The following is an 18956-nucleotide window of genomic DNA, read 5'->3' as shown; positions in this document are numbered from 1 at the left end:
TCCTCCTCCTCGCTTACATCTCAGCTCTTTAACGTCTGATATTTATAAAACCCAGTATCCACTAGGTTACAAATGTGCAGGTTAATGTTGATAACCAAATTATTTTCAACAAAAGCCTTTTTATAATCAGCACATAGAACGACATCATATTGGAATATAATATCAATTAATTTGCTATGACAATTCAAATGAAGCACAGGTGCATCATTCATTGTTAACTCGCATGCAAGTGGGACACGCAAAAGTCGAGTATCGTTGCAGATACTGCACAAAAGTCAAAGGCTCCCAGGCCCCCTCCGGTAGAAAACTTAACCTTATGAAAGTGCAGCAAGAATGGGAAAGTAGGAGTCAAGAAAACATGTTGGATCCAGCTCGTATCTGGCTTTCGATCACCTTAGATTGCTTGTGTAGGTGTTCCTAAACGTGCAACATTCGAGCGTGCACAAACGCACAGTCTGTTCCATCAGGCAGAGCTTCCAAAACTGGTTATGCAATCTTGCAGCTTGTTTGTGGAGACAGGAGAGAGTTTTCCTCCCTCTCCAATCACGTGAGAAATGCTTGGAGGGAGAGAGAAGGATGCAAAACTCCCTCTCTGTCATGGATACGGATATCAGTCCGCAGGTATGCATTTTGCAAAAAGGACAGATTCCATTGAATAAAGTAGCGCCTTCATTTCAGTTTCACTGAGTGGGTCAACAATATTGATACACCTGGTAGTTTGTTTTCAAGATCATTTCGGTTTCACGCAAAAAGCATGAACAGTATTGTCAACCCTTATGGCATTTCCATTTTTTACTCAATAGGGAATTGTTGTTCTGTTAAAAAAAAAGTCATGGAACAAAAAACATGGAACTTTGCTTGTCTGCCATGTTTCGAGTGTGTGTCGTACACCCAGTAAATAACATAAGCGCAATATGATGAATGTTAGATTTGTGAATAGAATCAAACGACGTTTTAGAAATCTGGTATGTAATGTTAATCTGGTCATCTTGCTGTCCATATTCTGCGTTCGAAGAAATGTGGATGATCCTTGACAAACACGATCCTGTTGTGCTCTGCTTGGGCTCCACAAACACCAAAGTGGAATTTGATTCCAACACAGCGGGGCAGCATTTACACTCTCCTATTGCAACCAAAATAGCTGTAGAGAAATGACCAAGATTTGTCTCTTTTTTGTCCCTCACCGCCTACACAAATACACCGACTCTAAATGGTTGCATAATGCATGCATGAATGTATTTGAACAGTATGATACCATTTGCACATACGTACTTTTTCCCCCAACAAGCTCTGAGCGGTCTTTGTCCACGGAATAGTTTCCATACAGCACTATTCACATGAACCAAATCATCAAAAGGAAAATTTGCTCTGGACCGTGTGTTCAATGATTGTTTTGCTGCACGTCTAAAGTTCTTAATCGGCCGAGTGGATGAGACAGAGACGATCAGAGTGCAACCGCTCTTACTCTGGGTCACTATCTGTTACTGCCATCTCGTGGACATAAAATAGTCATAATCACGAGTATTAAATGGGAGTTTGATGGTGTGCAATTCCTGCGAGAGAAGCGATTTTTCAGAATGTGAGTAAGCAAAGATCAAATGCCTCTCTTCATTCAATTATCAATGCAACTTTATTCTGGACAGAAAAGTGTATATTCTTTTTTGTAGTTTTCGTTATTATTATTATTATTATTTAGAATAAAGCTCTAATCATAGGCAGTTAAAGATCTGCTTAAGAGCAGCATATCGGGTAGTTCAGCGATTGTGCTGGTGGCAATCGAACTGTACAAACTTTGTTTTAGAGTCTGCAGGAAATCCTTCAGTCGTCAGCATCCTGTCTGGATGCAATCAAGCGTTTGAATAGCACGCGCAAAAACAACTTGTTGGTCACTCATTCACCTTCACTGGCACAGTTGAAAAGTCGGGAACTTTGACCTGCTCAAGTCAAGGAGCCTGCTTGAGAAACAAAATTCATTGAATTGCTGTTGTCTTTTTTTTTTTTTTTTTTGCTGCTATTTCTTAAAAGATGCGTTACTGTTGTGATGCCGAATATACGAGCACCGCAATGATTTTTGTTCTGTTTTTCCTCATGGACAAATTGTGCTGTCATTAATAAGATTGCAATGAATTATGGTCCACAAATTGTATCATCTTTGGCATGATACGTTTAAATCAGCCTTTTGCAAAAATGTTTTCCGTTCAAGACCCAAATGAGAAATGATGTTCCTCCTGGGGCAATTGAAATTTGCCAATGTTTTCATAACGTCGCTACAACTAAATGGTCACGGTGTCGTGGTTCGCTTGTCTGACTTCCTTCCCTGCGGGCAGCGTGGGTTCAATTCCCACTCAGTGAAGGTGTAACAGTGAGTGTGGATGTACATGTACATAGATATAGATATATATAATTTTTTTAAAAATGATATCCCAGCATGAAATGGCTGCACGGTGACCCGCATTAATGGCACACAATGGCCTCTGCAGGAGATGGAGCAAAACCTCTCTTGTGTCACGCTCCCTTGCCTTCTATGGCTTCTATCAGCAGCTGTGCTGTGAAGGCAACATGCGATGATCCAAGGAGCCACTAGATGGCAGAAGCCCCCACAACAGAGTGTCTTGACTCAGTACTGGACCTGCTGTTCCCTCTCTAGCCACACCATTCGGTACACTAACATGAGCCATGAGCTAAAAAACCCAAAAAGGAGCTATTTCAACAATTCGGTCTTGTATAATTGTTATTGATGCCAGCTTTGCAGTGGCAGGAGGATGTTCACCCTGAATACTCTGAATGCTCTGAATGTTGTCGGACTGTCGTTTGTGACACCTCTGGATTGGCATATTTAATTAAGGAGGTGAACAAGCGTGGGATCAAACTTCTCACTGTTGAAGTACTGGAGAGGAAAGTCCAGCCACAATCCTGAGAGGTTCAATGTATTTCCTGTTCCTTTCATGGAATACTGGAGCAGTTGAGTACCATCACTACTGTATTGGAGGTTGCATGGGCGGATCTCAAGTCTTCTGTTTGTGAATGAGAATCAGCTCCTCCGAATCAAAACCGAGGCTCCCATTGGGAAAAGGCTGGATGATCAGGGTTTGGAGGGTCTTCTCCACAAGTGGAGGAGGGATGAGTTGTGATATCACCCTTAGGGCACCATTAGGTTGTGGAGCTTGTTCATGCAGGCGGAGCCAAGCGAGCCAATTTGCAGACCTACGACACGCTTGGTGGTGCTGCGTCTCACGGCGGCTCTGAGAACATCTCTATGTCTTTCCTGGGGGGACTAGAGGAGGTGGAGTTCAGCTGCTGGGAATTTCGCGCATCCTTGCGTATACTGTCTGCTGCCGCCCGTGACGCAGGAAAGTAAAGCAATGATTATTTTGAGATTTTGAGTAGTGGATTTGAGTCATAATGCAGCTAATTTTGTAAGATCGATAGTACGATCTGAAAATTCATTTTCATCAAGGCAGGATCAATTGCATCATTGATAGGACTTTAGGATTTCAGGCCAGTGACTCCAAACGACCCATCGAAATACTCACCTGTTGGCGTGCCACTCGGAATATGCAAAGGTACATCCCACACATAATCAGCAGAGGAAGGTCAAATGAGCACAAGACATAGAAAATAATGTAGTTGTTATTCCATTCCAACTGGCAATAGCGTCCCTCCTTGTGCTCTTGCCCCACGTGCCAGTCCAAGTGCTGCACTCTGTAGTCCGCCGTGTTCCAGCCGAGGTGCATGGGCACGAAAGACACAGCCGGCGACGAGGCCCAGATGGCGACGATGGCCAACGTCACTCTGGGAGGAGTGATTCTCGACGAGTAATTGAGAGGCGCCGAGATGGCGAGGTATCGGTCCACGCTGATGGCCAACAGGCTCAGGATGGAGGCGGCGCACAGCAGGACATCCGACGAGACGTAGATGTTGCGCACGGTGCCTCCGAGGGGCCACCGCCCGCTGCGTAGTTCCAGAGTGGCAGAGAAGGGCAACACCAGCAAGCCCATCAGGAGATCCGTCACCGCCAGCGACACCACAAAGCAGTTGGCGATGCGCCACAGTCGCCGGCTGAGGCCCACGGCCAAACACACCAGCGCGTTTCCGCCGATGGTCAAGATGATAAACGACAGCAGAATGAGCCAGTGAAGAGCCGTGGAAATCATCGTGCTCTCCTGCGCCGAGTCACTGGAACAACGCTCAAATCTCGCAGTTGCTTGCTCTTGTGTGCCAAGTTCATAGGTCGCAGGATGGAAAAATCTTCCCAAGCATCGGCAATTTTTTCCTTTCCCTGCTGCGACTCTCTGAGGTCAACAAGTCCCTGATGGAAAAAAAATAAAATAAAAACATTGAATTAACGTGACCCTTGGAACAAAAGACATCAAAAGTGGAGCAACTGATTGCACATAATGTTTTGAATCTTGTGAGTAAGCACGCACGCACGCACGCACGCATACCAAGCACGATCTTATACAATATGACACATTCATTCATTTATTTTCTACTACTTAAGGCACAGATAAAGAAACAACATTCACGCTTCGATTCATTGCGCTTTTTCATGAATGAATGCATTAATCTTAGGGTTCTTTTTAACAGAACCCATTTTATCAACAGGGCACCTGAAATACACAAATGCAATATGATTCCAAACTTTGATCACCACTGAGAACACAGAACAAATTTGATGGACATCCATCCATCCATCCATCCATCCATCCATCCATTTTCCGTACCGCTTCAACCTCACGCGGGTCGCCCATCCCAGCCATCTCCGGGCGAGAAGGCGGGGTACACCCTGAACCGCTCGACAGCCAATCGCAGGGCACGTATGAACAAACAACCATTCGCGCACACATTCACAGCTACGGGCAATTTAGAGTCTTCAATCAACCTAGCACGCATGTTTTTTGGGATGCGGGAGGAAAGCGGAGTGCCCGGAGAAAAGCCACGCAGGCGCGGGGAGAACATGCAAACTCCACACAGGCGGGGACGGGGATTGAACCCCGGTCCCCAGAACTGTGAGGCAGATGTGCTAACCAGTCTTCACCGTGCCGCTGATCAACATCTCTTGTAATATATATATATATATATATATATATATATATATATATATATATATATATTTTTTTTTTTTAAAGTTGTGAAGGTGTACCATTTTGATACATCCAAGTTAAGTTAGATTTATTGTTGAGTGCTATTCTATTTTTTTTTTTTTTTTAAGCAGTCCATTTATCAACCACCGTAAATATTCAAGTGGCGTAATAATCGGAGGTTGAGTTCTGTAACATCGCAGGCACACTATCAAATGGATAGTGCTTGTTCCACATAGGATACATTGGATGACCATCAGAAGCAAAACAATTATTGTTGGTACTCATTGAGAATGTAAATCTGCTTCCTAGTCATGGAACTTATTTTACAGGAGCTCGAACACATTTGCTTAAGCGTGGGCTGCTCCATGCATAAAAAACAACAACCATAAAACATCCCGTCAAAGCCCGGGGAGTAAAATAAACATATTCAAGCTGTTTAAGGACATTGTGATTCAAAACTCCCCCCACGGCCCACCAGGAAAAGAAATAGGGGGGTGGGAGAAGAGATTTGTCAGTGCAATCCCATGCTTTTAAAATAACTGAATGGGCACATTTTGGAAGCTTTAATGTGAAATGTGAAACAAAGAACGATAAATGAACTTGAATCTGTGTAAATGTAATGTTACAATAGTTCATTTATCTATTTGAATTCGATCAGGGTGTGCTTGTGCTTGCAATTTACTACCAACACACATAAAAGTGTGCAGGATACTTGTTGACAGTCAAATGTAATGGCTAATCTCACTCAGGTAAAATGAAGACTTCTTCCAGCTATTTGGTTAAACAAACCAAAGCCTCACAATGTCCCTAAATGACAATGCTCCATATTTGATTGTATTTTTTTGAAATGAATGTCAAAGGCTCCCCTCAGGGACTGACAGAGTTTTCTCTCTTCTTTTATTCGGCCACAGACAATGGCACCATTCAGACAGCCCAAGGGGACATGTTATGGAAAATGGACTTTGTAATTGCTTGTATACAAATCCAGTAATTGTGTCTCCGGTGGACCTGCCCACCCACCAAGTGGGAAATTGGACAACCAGGTAATGCTAAATCTTTTCTTAGTTGCCTCGTTATGAAAGTAGTATGTGAGAAAATGAGACTTGGCACTCGGGCTGCTTGAAAGCTTCCATGGATGGAGTCCGTGTCAAACGTGTATGCTGGACCCATTCGATGCGGTGCTGGGTGCTATTTGACATCCTTTTCAAGCTGACACCAGTCTGACAGTTTCCACAGAGAGAGACTTCACATGTACAATACACTGAACTCCAAAAAAAAAAAGCCCCAAACACATGACACTTACTGTTTGTAAAGCTCCCAGAGCTGGGAATGAAAAAGGGATACATTTCTTCACTCGAGACAAAGATCACTGGCTTCCTTCCGGATGAGGTCATCTTGTCAATATGTAACCGGCACGTACAGTACATTACTCAGCAACATATTACTTGTCTTATATTTCCTGAGAGAAGTTTACAGCATGCTTGAGTCTTTGGGGTGGTCATTGTTTTTGCGATGTCACAGTGTAATGCATGTAGCATGCTTAGTACATACATCAAAATCTGCAACCAAAAAAAAAGGGATGACTCACCTCATATTGTTCTGAAAACTTCTTTCCAAATCGCAGATCAAGTCTGGAGCTAGCCAAATGCAGTTATTAATGTGTTGTGTGTGTCTCTCTCTCTCTCTCTCTGACCCGCAATCTACCTTTTTTTGAATTAGATTTTTTCCCCCCTTCACAGGCTTGCCGACTGGCATAGCAGTCAACCGAAAATGCACCTCCCCCCCATCTGTGGTATACTTATTCATGGTTTTGGCTTAATCAGTCACCATTGCTTCAGCTTGAAAAGAAAAAAAGGCAATTTATGAATATTCTGTGTTACTTAGACATTTTTGTTTTATGTATCAGTTTTCATATCTGAATGTATAATCTCAACCCCTATAATTGTCATTATTTTTCATTGAACTCAAGTTCGGGGTTCAGGTTTGTGAGCATTTGGAAACATTTTGAATGTCTTCTAATTTCTCATACTTTGACTAACCTGCTGTCTGTACTAATGTGGGGTGAAGTCCTCCTGTCAATCTAAGTTTGGGCATGTGGCATAACAACACGCACTTTGTACTCATTCTTTTCATGTTATGTCTACTAAACGAGATGGATGATCAGAGTGTGTTTTGAAAAGAACACAAAAAGGCAACACTGGAGATGTTGATCCATTGACAGCGAGTAATACAATTAACATATTTATTGCAGTAAAAAAAGGAAACCAACACAATTTTGTCTGTTGCGTGAAGATGTGATTGCTTAATGTTCAACGTTTGTGCTTATTCACACCCTTATGTAAAGTAGACAGGTTGGAAGTTGTACGTCAATGTCGGACATTGCGCGCTTCTCAAGCGACTCCGTTGTTTCACCTGCCGGACACGAGTACTGAGTGGGTGCCGCTTCTGGGAGCAAGCGGTCGCAGGCTGCACTTCGCTCGGCTGCTCAAGTCGGCTCCATCTCACTCGCGGGCCTCATGAGGACGAGCGGTGCATTGAGCGGACGGACGGACGACGAACAATGCAATGCAGCTATGCAAAACTTGCGATAAATCATCAGTCCAATGTACAGGAAATGTGGGCTGGCCCAATCTTGGGATTAGTCCAAATGAAAGTATTTTATATAACATCAACTTTGACATCTCTGTTGTTTATACGGGATGCTGTTAATGACACTTCATTAAAGTCGCTGATCATGATTATGAATGTTGTTGTGGGTGCAGACTATGACTGATTACAAGCCAACAACAGTAATTAAAGGAGCCTCCGAGCTGCGTTGACTGCCAATCATGCTCTTACGCGCCGTTGAGAGCGAAGCGAGCGAGCCCGAGGTGATGTTTGGGACTAACGAGCGAGCTCCTTCTCAGCATTTCAAGGAGGCCGCTGATGGCCTGACTTGCCTGATGTTTTGGCTGCACTTCGGCATCAAAGCGCTCTTTTATCATCAATTGTCCCTTTTAGTGAATTAGCAGTCTTTAAAAAAATAGAAAGGAAGAGCACAAAAGAAAGAAAAGTGCTCATAGTTTCCCTAAAACCAAATAGGCATGTTCACGTATGCTCTACGCTAGTGCACAAATCCTGTTTTGATGGTGAATGAATCAACTAAAACTTGTTCAATTGCTTGAAAACTAAGCTTGAACCGCTGTGTTCATCTCAATACATTTGAATATTGAGGAAAACAATTCATGTCAAAAGCGAAACACACATTATGGAAATTCACTACACACACAGAGAAAAGAGTTTTATTTGTTAAGATCATTTGGATGATTGTAGCTTGTAGCAATATGAGAACTTCAAAATCAGCATCTCAATAAATGAGAATATTACATAAGAAAGAATCAAAATGTTTTTCACATAGAATTTAAGGATATGAATGAACCTTTTCCAACATGTTTTCATAAAATAGAACAATGTCAATGCAATCTAATCCAAAGTTAATGAAGATATGTTATTACAAGGATAAGTATTTGTACCTAATATATTGAATATCCATGAGTTGCACCCTGTCTATGGCTGACTATGTGCGGATATAATACCAGTCTATAACGCAAATATTACAAACAACTGCATGATGCAACGCCACAAACTCAACTCCAATCATCAAAATATTAATGAATAAATATGTTTGCGATTGCGTCATTCAAGAAAACACATTACAAGGAAAATGAAGTCTCCCATAAAGGCCCAAGGCAAGCACTTTTCCAGCACGGTGTCTCTTCTATTGCGGCCTGTCATATCCCATTTTCATCCCGCAGAAGCCGATCTCTCACATCACCAGTGGATTAGTGCTCCTCCGAAGCCCCTCTGGAGGACACTTGACCCCGGGAGGAGGAGTGACAGTAAACCCCAAATGCCCTTCTTTGCCTTCCTCGTCCGCGGGGAACACTGCCAGTGAGTCTCGTCGTCAAAAGGACTCATTAGTCGCGTCCGCGACTCAAACCGGCAGCGGCGTTCCCACAATATAGAGTAAGAGGGTTTTTTTTTTTGTGGTGTGCAAAAAAAAAAAAAAAGCTCACAAGCCTCAGCAAACAACAAACGAAAAGCATGACAAAAAGATTCCAGTGGCTGACGCAAATGTTTTGTTGTTTTTGACGTGTTTGGAAGTTTCCTTTATCTTCATCTGAACCTTCACATGCAGACATTAACCAAACTTTGTAATTGTTTTCTTTGCATTTTTTTGACAGCTGTACTGCTCTGCAATCAAATGCATGTCGATGTATGAGCCAAACAGTGACAGATTGTGAATACTTTTTTACATTCCGAAAATATATATATGTAAATTAGACAAAATCCGACATTTTTTAAATCGTAGTTTCTGATCCAATTAAGGAGGTTTTGGACAAATAGTCTTTCTATTTCCGCTGATCTTTTAATTAATATCTTATCCTACACTCGGTCGGTGCAAGAGCAATGGTTTTGGAATAGCATTGACACTCTGTAATTGTTTTGTTGGAATACTGTCATTGTTGTTCCAGTTAAATGAATTAACAAGTGATGTATAGCTTGTTTGAGTTGCCAGTATATATATTATACTAACTTGCTCCCATATTTCCACCTTTGCACCTTGCCTCGTTTGAACTTTTAGAAAACATTTCGGCATATCGACGATAGTTGTGAAAGTACTATTGTTGCGGTATGTGATTTAAAGAATGCTTACACTGCACGTGTAAACGAAAGTCATAAAGATCAGAAGCGAGTACAAAGTCCATCTTCGGCATAACAGAGGACGGATGGTTGCGATGTTATTTCACTTAGTGGATAATATGAGAGTTCTGCAAGTCTTCTGTCCTTGACCAAATTGTTTGGGTTTCAAGTTCTAAACCTGCTTCAGTTTCCTTGGCAGCCATTTCAACAGAATCTTGCAGAGTTTTTTGCTCGTCTTCTTTGACGTCGTCACGTTCTTCATGGCCTTTCTGAGCAGACTGAAGTTCGGCGCACGAGACTGAGGAAGACGGTCGGCATGTTTTCCTCTGCTTGAATGTACATTAAGAACCTCCGAGAAGCGCCTCTCCTGCTGTCGGAAGTCATACTCCACGCTGAATAGGTAAATATCAAAACAGGTACATCGAAAACGCAAGCATCACACTCGGTTTAGCTAAACAATGCCAGTGGGTCAGGATGAAACTGACCTTCAGTTTGGCGCGTCACTTGACAGAGGAACTGCTCAAAGTTCAATGTGATTGCCCCAGGAGTCATGCAATATGCTTCTAAAGCCATAAAAAAAATGTCATCCTACCTTGGAAATTCAGGTGAGCAAGTCTCGAAGGATTAACTAGCGTGAGCGCTTCATCTTTGGATTTTTTGGGCTGTTTTTGCAATGTGTTCCATCAATCTTAGCGGTTTAGCCTCGAGACATCATGTCCTGTCATATTGATTTAAACAGTCATTATGACTTCGCAAGTCGCGCATTCGGTCTCTGATTGGTTGTTTCTCTACGGACGCGGTTGTTTCTCGTGTATCGAAGGAGAGGCACAGAAATTTTGGATCTTTTTTTTGTACTACGGACAAGTGATAATGACAAACATGCCTAAAAAAAACAAACAAACAAAAAACATGATTATTATTATTATTTTTTTGGTATTATTGCAAACTATCCCTTTAAGGACAAGACAAAAACATGACCAGAAAACAACTTCATAATCTAACATCTTCATTTTGAAACAAGGGTAGATCAAGCGAAACAGTCTGTCTCTCCATCTTCATCTTCATCATCCTCATCCTCATCCTCAGCAGCAGCAGCATAAAGGTGTCTCAGGCTTTGCTTTGTATAGCACTTGTAAAGCATTTTGATTCTATTTCAAAAGATCAAGAGAATTTTAGATTTCCTCGCCTTTCTTGACTTCCTTTCCACTAACGGAAACTCTGGTTCGGGGAATTACGTTATTATTCTGTTGCCTCCGCCTGATGCAATGTTCCCTCTTGAGGGTGTAAGTGATCGAATATAATTTGATCTGTAATCCATTTTAATTGCATGCAATCTACAAACAATATATTATATATATGTTCAAGAGGATCCCATTAGCGCGATTTTATATGTAACCCATGAGTTGCATTTAAAAGGTCCAAAACAACACTAACCTGTAGACAATACAAGCATTCTTTTGGCAGGTGGAACAGCTTTTGAGGTCCTGTCCTGTTTTGTCGCATCGTCGACTGTAAAAAAAAAACATGCAAAACAACACGCATATAAGATTTCAGGACAACTTCCGAAAACTTTGGTAGACCGGTTTGCTGCAAGCCGAGTGTTTCGGCGAAGCCGGGGTGCATGATTGGGCAGCGGCGCAGCCCGCTCAATGTCGGATCCGTCTACGAAATGAGCAAAACCACGGCGCACAGTTGCACCACGAGAATGAGCCCCTTCGTTTCAGTGAACGGTATGACACACGTTATGCCAGACATAAAACCAGCTCTGCTCTAAGAGTTGACCTCAGACGGTCACAACATATTACCACTCCATGTTGGATGCGAATGACTGACAGTGACAGATTGCTGCAAGCCCATTTTAAGCTCGGTTATGTCCCAGCTAAAGAATTGAGAAGCAAACTCAGCAATTTCCAATGCCCTCCCTGTATATTTATCTGCTCCATTGAATTTGGCATAGAGTTCCATACAGAGAAATGCTCATAAAGATGTTGATTTGAATAGCGAGCCTCTTCAGAATTCAGCCCAGCGCAAATGATGACTCACTTGACAAGAGCAGCACTCTAGAACATTCTCAAAAATATCTGGAGTAGATTGTGTTACACATCTGAACCTGCATATTACAAAGTCATACTAATTACTATACTTATACTAATACTACTATTAATAAAGAAAAAAAAATAGTCATTCAATTCTCCCTTGAATATTTGAAATGCTTTGTTCAGTTCTAGTGGAACAGAAATCGACCAGGCTCACCACTATGATGTTCCACGCACACACGCACACACGCACACGCACGCACACACACACCTCCTCTTACCCCGTGGCAGGAGTGTGGCTGGCCTCCAGGTCATGGATGATGTTCAGCAGAGTGTTGATTCTGTCCTTGTTAGCGGCCAGAGCGGCCTCCACACTTGCAAGCCTTTGTTGTACGGTTGCCGATTTCCCGCAGCGAGGGGAAGAAGGCAGAAAGAGAACCGCACCGGTCGGGTGGGAACGGGCCGAGACGAGTTCCGCCGTGTCCTGCTCGCCGGCGACTTTTGAATCCCGGCCGACGATGGCCTCGGCCTGGCGGGACCCGAGGCGTCGGGGCGATGCGGAATTGCAACGCGTATCATGTTCTCCCTCGCTGCAGCGGAGTTCTGGTGCAATTGAAGACAACTTCGAGCCTCTGAGACATTGTTGAACCTGTGATTTGTTTGACTCAAGCCTTTGCATGTGCATGAGCTCATAATGGACATTTCTTTTTGTCAGTGTGGTGAAAAGGGGCTCGCATTTTCCTTTTGCTGCGACAGAGGCTGTTGGATCATTTGGATGAGTCTGTTTATGGGCATTAGATTCAGTCTTACTGCTCGCATGCACGGTTGATAGCGTATTTGAATCCATCCGGCGGGCTGTTCCTCCTGCCGGGCATGTGGCACACTGTCCCTCGTGTTCTCTTACTGTGCCTCCTTGATCATGTGCGCCCGTTTGTTGTCGCCCGTTCACGCAGCCCTGCAGACGAGAGTCCTTTGACTTAATTGGGCGAATGCTATTTTGAGGGGTTGTGTCCTGTGATAGAACGGGATGTTTTTTGGACTCATTCCATAATAAGTCATTGATTAGATCCCGAGTCAATAGTTGTTCATCGGAATACAATTCACTGTTAAGTTTGTTGGAATGGTCAGTTCTGTTAGGATGGCTTCGCATCACATTTGACGCATGACAGCTTTTGCTCGGATTTTTGGCCACTTTTGACAGCCCGAGCGTTGCTGTCGGATTTGGAACAAAACAAAAGGGCGCAGGTTGATGAGTGTGTTGGGATGGGATGTCAGTTGTTTGCGTGTGGCAAGGCTTGTTACGGCAGGGAAATGGATTACGATTCATTGATTTGTTGTGTTTGCTCGTTTTAAGTGAGGAATTATACGACACACTGAAATTCTTCTGGTTTTCTTTCAGTGTCGATGAAGGGTGAATATTTGAATAGCTCCTCAGGGCTCTGTTTCTGTACAAAGCATAATTAGGAGTTGTGGAGATGGGAGCTGACGTCTCCAATTTAGAATCAAGGGCTGCGCAAGATGCGTTTCGAGATGCTGTTTTTCCACAAAGTGTTAATTCAGAATTTGAGGTCACTGGCTGTGTTTTGTTATGCTTGTCACTTGCATTGGAGTTGGCTTTCAAGTGAACATTATGCTTGACAGGGCCAGTTACGACCACAGTGCTGTACAAGCTGTTTTTTTCTCGCCGCGTCGGAGCTACATCAACGGGAGTACGTCCCGGATTTACGGGTGTGGGCTGTGTTTGGGATTTCAGGCGGTCTGAGAATCTGATGCGATATTTAGGTGATACTTTTGAGTCACCTTTTGTTTTTGTTCGTTGTGCCGCACGTGTCGAATTCTGGGATGCGTTTTCGCGGCGAGGACACGCAGTGCTAGCAGGCGTACTTTGTGCGGACATGAGCGTAGAATTGAAAGTTGGGACCGTTTTAGGGATAATACCTGATGAGTTTACATTGGACGTTGTGTACAAATGAGATGGAGTGTTTTCTTGCGTAGCATGCACAGATACACACACCTTTTGCAGGACGTTATATTGGCATTTGGAATGCGTTTGCGTCGGTGGGCAGTTTGATTCGGTAGCTGTGGCCATGAGAGGAGTCGATGGGAGACTTCCTGTTTGGGCGCTTTTATTGCCAAGGCTCATATTTGCTAAGCTGTCGACACCATCATCTTTTTTTGTTTCAATGGTGGCGTCGGTGATCGTGTGGATGGTTTGCGGTTGGGTTAAGGTGGCGGCATGTTTATGCGTAAGAAAAGGTCCTTTCATTGAATGGAGTGGACGTGCGGGGCGTCGTGTTTTTTGATGTCTCAGTGCGTCTTGAAGAGGAGATCCTTGTTGTGAGCTTGTCTCTTTTTTTCTGCTCGGGCACTTCTCCAGGAGTTGATGGTTGCTCGGTCGGATATCGGTCTCATTAGGGCGCAGCTGAAGATGTTTGCTGGAGTGGAGCAAGTCGCGGTCTGAATGAAATAAGCTCTCTGATTGGCAAGCAGGAGCAGTAAGAACGTTCCTCCCGAAAATCTCAACTCCCGCCGCTCGTCTGCCTCCACACTGGTTGCATATTTTTTGCGATGCACTGAAACGTGCGGGAGCAGAAAACAGCAACATGTCCCTTGGCAGTCTTTTTTGGTATCCTCCGCGAGTTGGGGTCACGTCACCATTATCGACGCTGATGCCACCCATCGCCTCCGAATCGACCACGCTACCGTTGGCGTAGCGGACAGCGGGCTTTATTCGTGGGCCCGCATCGGTTGCAGTTCCTGCAGAATTCGGGTTGGCCTCGATTGTTCTCGGAGTGCAGTCACTGTCATCCTCACTGCGCACAACATCCCCTAAAGTCTCGCCGACAAATTCTTGGAAGGTCACTTCCTTTTTACTCCTCAATTCCTCACTATTTGCCCCTTTTTCCTTATCACTGTTTGTTAGCAGTAGTAGCGCTTTGTACTCCTTGGTAACGTCGCTGTTGGTGGCGTGGGCATTGTGAAGTGATCGCGTGTGGAGTTTATACATGAGCTGTGCGCACCGCTCGGAAGGTGCTCTCGCTACCCCCGGGGACGTTTGCACGCCCACGCTGCTGCTCCGAAGACCCCACGTCTGTAGCTGCGCTCCTGCGGTTGTGTCGCCTCCTGTTGTCCTCCAACTGCGCGCGCCAACCAAGGCCGGGATGCCCAAAACCGGTACCGGAGTGGTCGGGTCAGCCGCTCGTCTCCCCATCCTCTGGCTGATGGCTTGCAACGTTTCACGATTCAAAGGTTCATTTTTGTACCGGCTAATACATCTGCAAGTACAAGAGGAAGAAGCTTGCAGTTGTGAAGAAGGAACCGTGAAAGATTGCGCAACGCTGTGGAGCTTTTATGGACAAAGTCGCCCTAAGCAGCAAAACTTTAGCCTAATAAACTGAACATTTGACACCTTCCTTTGATGGATTTGGACCTCTGAAAAGAAATGGCCAACACATAAAAGACCAAGATTTCTATTGTGCTTGCAGCCAGTTAAATAGTGATACAATATAAAACGACACTATATTTCTGTCTGTGTTTTAGTAACCTCGGTGATTCTCAACTGGTGAGTCATGGACCCATGACGGGCGGGCCGCGGGCTAAAATTAAACACTTGAACAGGCATCCCATGTTGGATTTGCCTTCTAATTGGAAAAGAAATATTATTTTGCCAGGTATGCATCACAAATGGGGGCAGAACAGGCACTCATACCTGTTATGCGTCGGCACCATACTTCCCAGACTTCCCACATGGAACATATTGCCCTTTTTTATTTGTATTTGTTTTTAATTAGGTGGCACTTTGAACATGCAAGCAAGCATGTGTGCTCTTGCTGAAAAATAGGACACATAGTGTACATATCTTTTGAAAGGCTATTTTTCTTTGAATACGTTTTCTTTATTGTGCTTTATTGTCCAAGGTTGAGATCCACCGTGTAGGCTATTTCATGGAGAATATCTAATGGTTAGACACACACAGGAACCATCGTGTCAAACTGACATTTTTCCACAATTGTATCCACCAAAACTTAATTGATGATTGCACATTTGCCACTCCTTGAATTGAATGCTGTTGTGAAGGTTTTGTGTGTGTGTCATCCTGCTACCAAACAAACAACTATTAAACGCAAAAACTTTTGTGCTTTCCTTTTTATGTTCCTCAGTGGGGTGGACAATAGTGACCCTTGACCACCTGACGAAGCAAAAGGCGGAGTGTTTTGATATTTTTGCTGTGAATAATTATCCCTACGCAGCCCGTCAATATAGCTTGACCAAAAATGGAACATGTTCATATAGACAAACAGTTCCTTAAGAAACTAGTTAAATGCTAAATTAGCATTTCTGACGAATGCACAGATCTGGATTTTGTTTCTGACCCCAAACGGAATCATTTCTTGGCAACTTTGGCGCTCGTGTCGCTCTTCTGGAAAACTCGCTCGTCTTGGCGGTTGGCTGCTTGCATTCAGCGTTCAGTTTATCTTGGAAAGATGCTAACAGTAACTTGGTGAAAAAATAATGGGAAGTAGCGTCCTTTCACAGAGATTGGGCAGTTTGGATATTTAGTGCACGATACCTATCACTGTCATATGAGCTGGGTTCACAAACTCTGGTTCAGGGTGCTCGGTGGTCACAAAATCATTTGCAATTATAAATGATTGTCTTTTTTTTTTTTTGTTTTCCTCACAAAAAGTCCATACCTACACGTGGGGACCAGCGCCCCAATAAAACAAACCTACTAAAGCAAGTAGTCCCTCTGATACGACAGCGACATGTCATGTATTCTGGCACTTGCGACTCACTTGGCCCGCAACATTTCTACCGACTGTCCATGGGTATGGATATAAATCCCTGTATGTCAAACCGGCTAAACTGAGAAAATATAGAACAAATATATATATATATATATATATATATATATATATACATGTTTTCTGTGGCATATAGTTGTTCCACATGGTAGTACAGTATGTTCAATTGGCGTTAGGATTCTGCTCATTCTTTGGAAGAAAAAAAACCCAATCTCCCCAGTAGAGGGTCGTCGGACCCAAAACGTTTGTGAACCTTGCTGTGTCAACAACACCGGAAGCCTTCGAGAGGACGTACCTTTCACAGCGCTTCGCGTACAAGCGGGGATTTCACTGCCAAGTATAATGTGCGAACAGAATTGAGTTGATATGCATGTCGTACGTTTTACATGGATACATTCTGACAAGACTCCTCTCACCCTCGCCCTCCTCTTCATCCTCACCCCCGACTGCCATCCAGACATGTCAAAACTGCAGAAAGAACACGTAGTCAGTTATCCCTGGAGGGACTATGAATTTGGGTGGCCGTTACTTGAACTCATGTATGTGTTGTCACTGAATAACTAAAGAAAGGTTACATATAGATCTAAACCAACTCTTCGCCGAGTCCAAATGTAAATTCATACAATACAATGTACATTTTTGATTGGATTTTTTTTTTTGGGGTGTCGTACCTGAGTGACGTCCAAATCTGAAGAAGTAAGTTGTTGACCTTTTCTCGTTGGTGTCCGCCAGAGTCGGCGAGGTGCGGAGCATCTTAGAGCTTTTCAAACAATTCAAACACAGACCAGTTTACAAGTCGTCCACTTGTGCAACGTGAAGCCTCTTTTCACACATTCCAGCTCTGACTGACTCACACTCACACTGATCGGACCGAGTCTCTCCCAAATTGAATCTCCCCTGACTTTATGTTGGAATTGCTCCATATGCCTCTCTTCGTAGTCTCGATACTACTGCATGCTGCCCTCCAACACTCTCCTATCCTCTCCTCCAGTGGCTTGTGTCTTCGTTCTCTCTCTTCCACTACCTCTCTCCTGTTTCCGTCACAGTCATCTCTCCTCACAGCATCCTGAGCTGGAGATTTGGGGGGGAGAGAGAAAGAGTCAAAGAGAGAAGGAGGGAGAGAGGAGAGAGTTGCATCAGGGAGGTAGGGACCGTGTTTAAATTGCATGCACAAAGGATGAGAAATGCCTCCACAGGAAACAAAAAACAAAAACAAAACAAGCAAATGGAAGCGTTTTGTCCATTTGACCATCTTTTCCTCACTCTCAGTGAACCAGATTGTAGCTAACACATAATAAGAACTCGAAGATTGTTTTCACTTTTGTAGGGGTATTTAATGTCTCGTCATTTGACACATGATTCAAGCACAAACTCCAGAAAATTCCAAAAATAATGAAGTAGCCTAATATAAAGTGTATGACACACTACAACCTTAAAAAAAAATAACGAAATACAAACAAATCACTTTTTGTAAGAGTTTGAAGCCTATCAGCGCTATACTGAGTGCTATTTGAATTCTTAATAAAATCACTTTCTCTGCTGGGAAAAAAAAGTGGTCGGCTATTACCTTTTCACTATTTGCAGAGAAAAGCAAGCATATACATTTATTGACATTCTTACGTTAGAATAGAACACAAAAGAAAATTGCTTTTGCCTCACCAACATAAGAAACAGACAGCACTAAAACGTAGATATTGACAAACGTAAAAACCTAAAAGAGACATTCAAAACACAAGTAAGATTTATTAAGAACAGCTATAAAAATAGAGGTAAAATAAGATCTAGTAAAATAAGTCAAACAGCAACGTGGAGCAGTTCAGGTCATATGTTCAGGATGGCCATGGCATTTGGTATCCATTTTTTGTTTTCTTCTTCACCAAATGACATGGCAATATTATATTATAGTATTACATTTGTTTGTTGATAAGATATAAGTTGTCAGAAAACTGGAGCCGTAGCAAAGATATTCCCCATTTACAGTTCAAGTCCAAAATAGCATTTGTTCGTTTGGGTATCAGGTCATGACAAAAAACAACAACAACCCGGCTCCATTGGTCAACTTCCCACTGCTTTGTCACTTGAATATTTCAGATTCTGGTTGTTCAGGTAAAAAAAAAAAAAATGTCCTTGGATTCTTGACCTCTTTTTCATTCACCAATTGAGAGTATCCCCACCCAATGAGTTAGCGGTCGTTAGCGTTTATTTCTCCTATCACTGAAATGCCGAAAAGGGCCTGCACCAAACAAGGTTTTGCAGTACGTGACGCCTTAGTCTGTCGTGTTCATTAACTCTCCCTCATATTGCATTATTGCCGCTGTGGGGAATGTGAAGCTTGGAAGATTGTTCTT

At 43.2% G+C, this 18956-nt stretch overlaps 2 protein-coding genes across 4 annotated transcripts; both read right to left on the bottom strand.

The window, feature by feature from the left end:
• Positions 1–97: 97 nt before the first annotated feature.
• hrh2b (histamine receptor H2b) lies at positions 98–4302 on the bottom strand. Its single transcript, XM_061752162.1, has one exon. The coding sequence runs from the start codon at positions 4152–4154 to the stop codon at positions 3495–3497; it is 660 nt and encodes a 219-aa protein (XP_061608146.1). The 5' UTR covers positions 4155–4302; the 3' UTR covers positions 98–3494.
• Positions 4303–7141: 2839 nt separating this feature from the next.
• On the bottom strand, positions 7142–17673 carry LOC133467630 (uncharacterized). Of its 3 annotated transcripts, none has more exons than XM_061752686.1 (6): positions 17463–17673; positions 17280–17368; positions 17025–17076; positions 12085–15078; positions 11202–11276; positions 7142–10159 (listed from the first exon to the last, which is right to left on the bottom strand). In XM_061752686.1, the coding sequence occupies exons 4-6, from the start codon at positions 15012–15014 to the stop codon at positions 9940–9942; spliced, it is 3225 nt and encodes a 1074-aa protein (XP_061608670.1). In that variant the 5' UTR covers positions 15015–15078; positions 17025–17076; positions 17280–17368; positions 17463–17673; the 3' UTR covers positions 7142–9939. The 3 variants fall into 3 exon arrangements, with proteins under 3 accessions (XP_061608670.1, XP_061608669.1, XP_061608671.1); XM_061752685.1 differs by having other exon boundaries at positions 17469–17673; XM_061752687.1 differs by lacking the exon at positions 17025–17076 and having other exon boundaries at positions 17280–17673.
• Positions 17674–18956: the final 1283 nt, after the last annotated feature.

This window comes from Phyllopteryx taeniolatus, chromosome 17 (assembly GCF_024500385.1).
Source record: "Phyllopteryx taeniolatus isolate TA_2022b chromosome 17, UOR_Ptae_1.2, whole genome shotgun sequence".
Lineage (NCBI taxonomy): Eukaryota > Metazoa > Chordata > Actinopteri > Syngnathiformes > Syngnathidae > Phyllopteryx > Phyllopteryx taeniolatus.
The sequence above is the reverse complement of the archived record's forward strand: the minus strand, read 5'-3'. Positions and strand labels throughout refer to the sequence as shown.

Coding starts and splice junctions, on each gene's coding strand:
- hrh2b (XM_061752162.1), bottom strand. CDS start 4,154: ATGATTTCCACGGCTCTTCACTGGCTCATTCTGCTGTCGTTTATCATC.
- LOC133467630 (XM_061752687.1), bottom strand. CDS start 15,014: ATGGGGAGACGAGCGGCTGACCCGACCACTCCGGTACCGGTTTTGGGC. Junction 11,277..12,084: donor AGCCACACTCCTGCCACGGG/GTAAGAGGAGGT, acceptor TTTTTTTTACAG/TCGACGATGCGACAAAACAG. Junction 10,160..11,201: donor AATGCTTGTATTGTCTACAG/GTTAGTGTTGTT, acceptor TTACCTATTCAG/CGTGGAGTATGACTTCCGAC.